Source organism: Trachurus japonicus, chromosome 20 (genome assembly GCF_045865225.1).
Source record: "Trachurus japonicus isolate A0001 chromosome 20, Traja_1.0".
In the NCBI taxonomy this organism is placed as follows: Eukaryota; Metazoa; Chordata; class Actinopteri; order Carangiformes; family Carangidae; genus Trachurus; species Trachurus japonicus.
The window spans coordinates 24,507,142-24,513,849 of NC_140926.1; the positions used below are offsets into that span (position 1 = coordinate 24,507,142).

Here is a 6,708-nt window from a genome sequence, read left to right on the forward strand (position 1 = left end):
TGAGACACATGAGGGAGAGGACAGGAAGATGAGACAACACATGAAACTTCAAAACAAAACAGGACATGGACAGGGAACAGGAGACAAACCATGACAGTAATGAACTGACAGAGGATCAATGATCTGATCACAGATCAGTCCCAGGAAGCACTTGACCCTTTTGATACTTTTGGCCAATAATATTTTGGTACTTTGGAGGCTATGATGCCATGTTTGACAATGGTACATTTACTTGAGTAAAAGATCTGAGTTATTTTTCCACCACTGATGGGACATGAAATGTTCTGTAGTCTGGATGTATAGTTCCTATTCATGGGGAAAACAATAGCTGTGACACCTTCAGTTAGCGTGTGAGGGTTTAAGCTCATTAATTTCTTCTCTTCCTGTCTTGAATATTCTTTAGTTGAATCTCAAGTTTTAAAAAAGCTGCAAAATCAAATATATGTTTTCCTCTTTCCTATAGGCAATGCAAGGCGTTTTTATTTATATAGCGCATTTCATACCAAGGCAACTCAATGTGCTTTACATTAAGACATAACATTTAAAAAGAACAGCATAAAACAAAAAATAAAGTGTTAACGTTAAACATTATAGGCTGTAGGAAATGTAGTGTATGTTGTATGAGAACACTGACTCTCAGAGCTCTGTAGGCGTCCCTCACTGTCTCTATAGAAGCGTGGTATGTGCAATATCATTGACCCTGCAAAGTTCAGGCCAAGCACATTCTATTGAGACACGCATACACAGACACGCGCACACACACATACACACACACACAGCAGAATCAGCAGACGCATCAGGATGAAGGGAAAGCGTTGAGGCAGCAGAAACCTTTGAAGCCCGTCTTTTGTCTGCCGGGCCTGGACCTCACCCCTCGCTCGTCCCTCACTCGACCCCTGGCGTATATATTGGGGTGTCCAACTTTTTCTCTGTTACACTGTGTGTGTGGTTGTAGGCCAGGTTGGACAACATCCAGTGGGCAAAATGTCACAGTATTCTGGAAAGGTGAGTAGGATGGTAGTGGCTGTGGGACGCTGCTGGTGAACGCAGCAGGATTTTAATGTTTAAAATGTAAAGATTAGAATGTGGAGGTTTAGCTAACCCTGTGGTAAATCTGATACAGATGTGAGCTACTGGAAAACATGTTATTTAATTCTCAAAGTTAAATCTTTATGGGTATAACTGTATAACTGACCTTACAATCTTGTTGGTTGATAAAACTAACCACTGGAAGGTTTATTCACACAAGGTTAGGATTCATTTAGGAAATGGAACCAAACAGCTTTTCTTAATTGTGTTGCAGCATCCAGATGTAGCACCTGATCCTCCTGCTGTTGAGTTACAGTTAATCTGTGTAGTTGGTTGTGTGATTAACTATTGTGGAAAAGCCAGTAACTACTACTTTGTAGTTTAGTTTAGTTTTGGTAACTCAGCCTCTTGTTTTTTGATATTTACTGGTTTCATTTCTCACAGATTCAGATTAATTTCTCAGTGATGTGGAAGTGTACTCTAGGGTGTGGCAGTACAGTACATCACTGCTGGGCGTGGTCCCAGATGCAGCTGAGAGGATGTTACATGTTAAACTTCTTGTTATTAACTCAGTCCTTACACAGGACTGGATGCTGCCCTGTTTTGTCACTCAGGGATGAAAATTAACAAAGTAACATTGGTTTCTTCTGGTAACTCGATTGGTAACTTCATTACAAAACGTCTGTGTCTGTTTCTGGCCTGTCACAGATATTGCTATAAAGGCTGTTGAAGTTTAACATGTTAAAATACTTAGGAGTCTGTTTGATCCTGGTAAACTCACAAGATGTAGAGGAAATTGCAAAAGCAAGATGTCTGACTTAAACTAAATCATCTTATTGAACCTTTAAATCCAAATCTCTTCCACATTTCCAGCTGAATCTACTCTCACAGTCAGGAACTGCTTTTTAAAATCACTCATTACAGACATGTAAAGGCAGCAGGTACAGGTCAGTGATCACATGTCTGTATTTCTTCCTCCAGATTACCTTCTATGAGGGAAAATGCTTCACTGGCAGGAAGCTGGAGGTCAGGGGAGACTGTGATAACTTCCAGGACCGTGGCTTCATGAACAGGTGACAGAAAATGTCTTAAAATGTCTTATTTCATGTTTGTTTATCAGCCTTGACATCTTCAAGCATCTTTGTTTGACATCATGTTGCTAATGTAGCAACCTCATATCAGAACAGAAATATTGTGTTTTGATCCAGAGGATTCTCATTGATAATTCCCATTTTTCACATTGAAAGCGTAGAAATAAAGAAAAGACCACAAGTCTCCTAATATGAAAAATTGGAGAATTTCTGAATCCTGATCCTTGGTGTCCTTTCAGGGTGAACTCTATCCGTGTGGAGAGTGGAGCCTGGATCTGCTACGACCACCCTGACTTCAAGGGCCAGCAGTACATCCTGGAGCACGGAGAGTACCCCGAATTCCAGAGGTGGAACTCCCACAACGACCACATGGGATCCTGCAAGCCCATCCGCATGGTAAACACTCTGACAGGCTTTGTGTTCTTTACTAACCAACACGATGTCCCTTGGACACATGTTTTGATCCACAGTGAAAGGAATCTTAGATTTACAGCACATTCATGTTCCCTGGAGAAAGAGCCCTGTAGATCCAGAGCTCTGTCTCTCACAGTTACATGATCGTGGATTTCTGGGAGTTTCTGTCCACTGCATGTCTCTAGAAGTTTGTCTTTCCAGATGTTTTTATGAACTTCAACTTGTGTATTCAAAATAGGAGTCTATACATATAATGTTAAGAAAAGAAACAAAATCCCAATTTGATGAAGTTTTGTTGAAAGCTGCACCACATTCAAATCATAACGTGACCTCTAAGACTTTCTAGAGTGGTGGTCATGTTTCATTGAATCACACAGTTTTATGTCTTTTCACTTATTGGAAACAAACTGAAAATTCAGGAGTGATCTTCATGGAAACAGAGCTCTGTTAGAAAACTACAACAACAGTCCTTCTCTCTTTGAGACCGATCTGACCCATGTTCCTTCCCTGTCCCATCAGCACGGAGAGCACTACCGCATCGAGCTGTTCGAGGCCTGCAACTTCTCCGGTCAGTGCGTGGACATCTGTGACGACTGTCCCTTCCTGCAGAGCCGCGGATTCTCCAAGAACTGCATCAACTCCGTCAAGGTCTACGGAGACGGAGCGTAAGTTTAACATACACACGGTTTCACTGCACCACCATAGATCCAGGTCTGTGGACAGGCAGTAAGACGGAGATTGGCAGTAACACATTGGCATTACATTAGCAGCATAAAGGCAATAGGCCTGAAATCAAACACAAGAAGTCAATGAATCAGTCAGTTCACAAAGAACTGTTTAAAGGGATAGTTCACCCTAGAATGATATTTCGCTCATTATCTACTCACCCTCATGTTGACTAAGGGCTGGAAGAAGTTCCAGAGTCCTCCGTCCCTTCTCTGAGTTACAGGGGGTCTTAGCGTAGCAGTGCATTTCAAAGCAACGGTTGTAAAGGGACACCAGAGCTCTTCGTAAAAAAACACACACAAAAAAACATCCAAATACCTCCATGATGCTCGTATGTAATGTCCGTCTTGTGCTGAAGCCCCAAATTGCGTAATTGTCCCGAAAAAAATGAAATAAGTCCACATTCCAAGCATGTTTGTAGCATTAGCTCTGTGTCTGTTGTCCGGTCTTCCGCTGCCAGCGCGCATGCGCAAAGTTCGCACTGAGACCGACTCGAGTCTCAGTCTGGTTGCGCATGCGCGCTGGCAGCGGAAGACCGGACAACAGACACAGAGCTAATGCTACAAACATGCTTGGAATGTGGACTTATTTCATTTTTTTCGGGACAATTACGCAATTTGGGGCTTCAGCACAAGACGGACATTACATACGAGCAGCATGGAGGTATTTGGATGTTTTTTTGTGTGTGTTTTTTTACGAAGAGCTCTGGTGTCCCTTTACAACCGTTGCTTTGAAATGCACTGCTACGCTAAGACCCCCTGTAACTCAGAGAAGGGACGGAGGACTCTGAAACTTCTTCCAGCCCTTAGTCAACATGAGGGTGAGTAGATAATGAGCGAAATATCATTCTAGGGTGAACTATCCCTTTAATGACTCATTAGTCTTAGAGCTATTTTTTCTATACAAAACAAAGAGTCACACATTTTTTGGCTCCATGTGAGCTTAGAATTATAAGGTTCTATCTCCATTTTGGGTAGTTCTGAGATATTGAGCATCAAAGTTCCAACTCGGCTTGTGTTTTGGTTGATAGAACCTTTTTATTTTACGAATATCTAATTAAAACATGTTGAAATAACACCACACAGGCATTAACAGACCACTGATGGATGATATTATGCAAAAAACCCAATTTTGAAAAAAATGGAGATAGAACCTTATAATTCTAAGCTCACGTCCAGTCATTGCCTAGCCTCGTAAACCCGCCTCTCCCGGAACTGCATTTCATTTAATTCTGAGGGAGAGTCTGGCCTCATCCCCGCTCTAAGCGTCTGGGGTGGGCGGGAGCTGGGCGGGAGCTGGGCGGGAGTAGTAGCGTTGACAGACAACCCCATTCAGCCAATCAGCAAGTTGGTGTAGTGACGGGGCTTTGCACCAGTCGGTCCCTGATTGGCCAACGTGCTGTGTCAATCACAGCGGCGACGCTGATTGGCTCGGCCTTCTGAGGGTTTCAGGCCAAACGCTTAGAATGGGGATGAGGCCAGACTCTCCCTCGGAATGAAATGAAATGCAGTTCCGGGAGAGGCTGGTTTACGAGGCTAGTCATTGCCCAGACATCAGAGCACATTCATTTTAATATATTTGAATTTTTATTTTTATACTTTCTAACACTTGCTAGACCAAACAAATAAATGATTAATGAGATGAATTGATAGTAACAGTGTCAGGATTGAACAGTTTTACGAAACTCTTCCTCCTCTGTCCTCAGCTGGGTGATGTACGAGGAGCCCAACTTCCGTGGTCGCATGTACATCGTGGAGCGTGGAAACTACTGCAGCCATAACGAGTGGCAGGCCCAGAACCCCAACATCCAGTCCATCCGCAGAGTTGTCAACTACTTCTAAACCTCCGCCTCCCAAACTCTTCTGTGACTTCCATCACTGCTGTAATCATGTACAATAAATAAACCCAAGCTAAGATAAGAAAAGAGATTTTTTATCAAACACTTTCTGTGTGTGTGTTATTTGTGTGGCCTCAGTGGGCTTGATATTTAAACTGATGGTTCTCGAGTGTCACAAGATAAAGCTTCATTTTCCAGGGAACTCTAAAAGACCATGGTTAAAACTACTTACTGAATAAGTTAACTTGATAGGTAGGTGTCAATCACATGTAACCATGCTCTAAAATCTACCCTGCCTAATCACCTTTGGCAGTGGTTCCACAACTGTTTTGGCTGTGCACCCCATTCACATTTCTTAGCTGACGCACCCCCAGTGCCTGACATAAAAAACAAAAGGCAAAGGCCCGTCTATTAAAGGGACAACGAGGAGTTTCTCCATCGGCAGAACGAAAAATTCCGCGACAATAAAAAGGTCTATATTAATGTGGATGAATCTACGTTACCCACACTTGTTAATGGGCCCTTTTTCGATAAATATATTGTTTTGTCTCAGTGTTATTTTGTTATTATTAGTGGTGGTGGAAATGCTGGTTGAGCCGACCAGCGTTTCCTTACTTTCGATTTTGCAGCGAGTCATGAGAATAACGCAGCTGAATCGCCGTTTATGGTCGGAACTATGACGGTATCTGATCGTCTTCAAACCTCTGACTTTAATTCTTGATGAATGAAAACATGAGTCTGTCTTGCGCCGGTCAAAGAATTTCACGGTGCGCGGAGGCTCATAAATGTAGTGTGAAAACGCTTCGCTTTTCCAAAACTCCTCGTTGTCCCTTTAAATATGAAAGGAAGATGAAAATCACATGACATGTCTGTTCTGATTATACAAGTCAGCAGTCCTGAAATGTGTTTCTCTTCTATAATACACATTCTACATCTCAGAGGCGACGTCTTTCCACATACGGGCTTCCTTCACCTTTCTAACGGGACAGAGCTCAGTGGGAAACAGTAGGAGAGACACAGCCTGAAGGGGAACCAGGATCTGACATAGCACCGATGGGAGGAGCCGGTCCAGGGAGCTGTGCATCGCAGACGTGCATGGAAAAACAAGCATGTTGCACTGAGTGCACACCGCTACAGCATCGTGTTGGCCTTTGCCTTAGATAGGCAGGGAAAACCCTTCTACTTGTAAAATATAACACCATACCGCCTTTACCCTATTCATGTCACACACCCCCTAGCAGGGGGTGCATATGCACCATAGTTTGGGAATCCCTGGTCTATGGAAACATAACTTGAAAAATGAACATCATGTTGCACTGACAAAGATGAGAGAGGTCAGTCAGTTGATGGGAAAGGGATGGTTGCTTTCAAAAAGGTATATAGTCTTTTGTATAGCAGAGGTAAGGGTTAGGCTGTCTGTGTACATTTGTGTAATATGTGTGTGTGAGAGAGTGTTTGTATATGTTGGACTTTGACAGTACAGTGGGTGTTCAGCACTATAAACAGATGTCCCTAATTATTTGATGATTGAAAACACCTGTGTGTCAGGGGTTACCATGGTGATTTTACCTGCAAAGAGGTAAATAAGTTAGGCCAATAATTTATTTTCAA

The 6,708-nt window shown here is 42.7% G+C and overlaps 1 protein-coding gene across 1 annotated transcript; it reads left to right on the forward strand.

Annotated features, from left to right (window-relative positions):
- The first annotated feature begins 929 nt into the window (after window positions 1-929).
- Window positions 930-5,200, forward strand: crygn2 (crystallin, gamma N2). The gene is made up of 5 exons (XM_085763587.1): window positions 930-1,005; window positions 2,011-2,102; window positions 2,360-2,516; window positions 3,054-3,199; window positions 4,966-5,200. The coding sequence occupies exons 1-5, from the start codon at window positions 985-987 to the stop codon at window positions 5,099-5,101; spliced, it is 552 nt and encodes a 183-aa protein (XP_085619713.1). The 5' UTR covers window positions 930-984; the 3' UTR covers window positions 5,102-5,200.
- The last annotated feature ends 1,508 nt before the right edge of the window (window positions 5,201-6,708 follow it).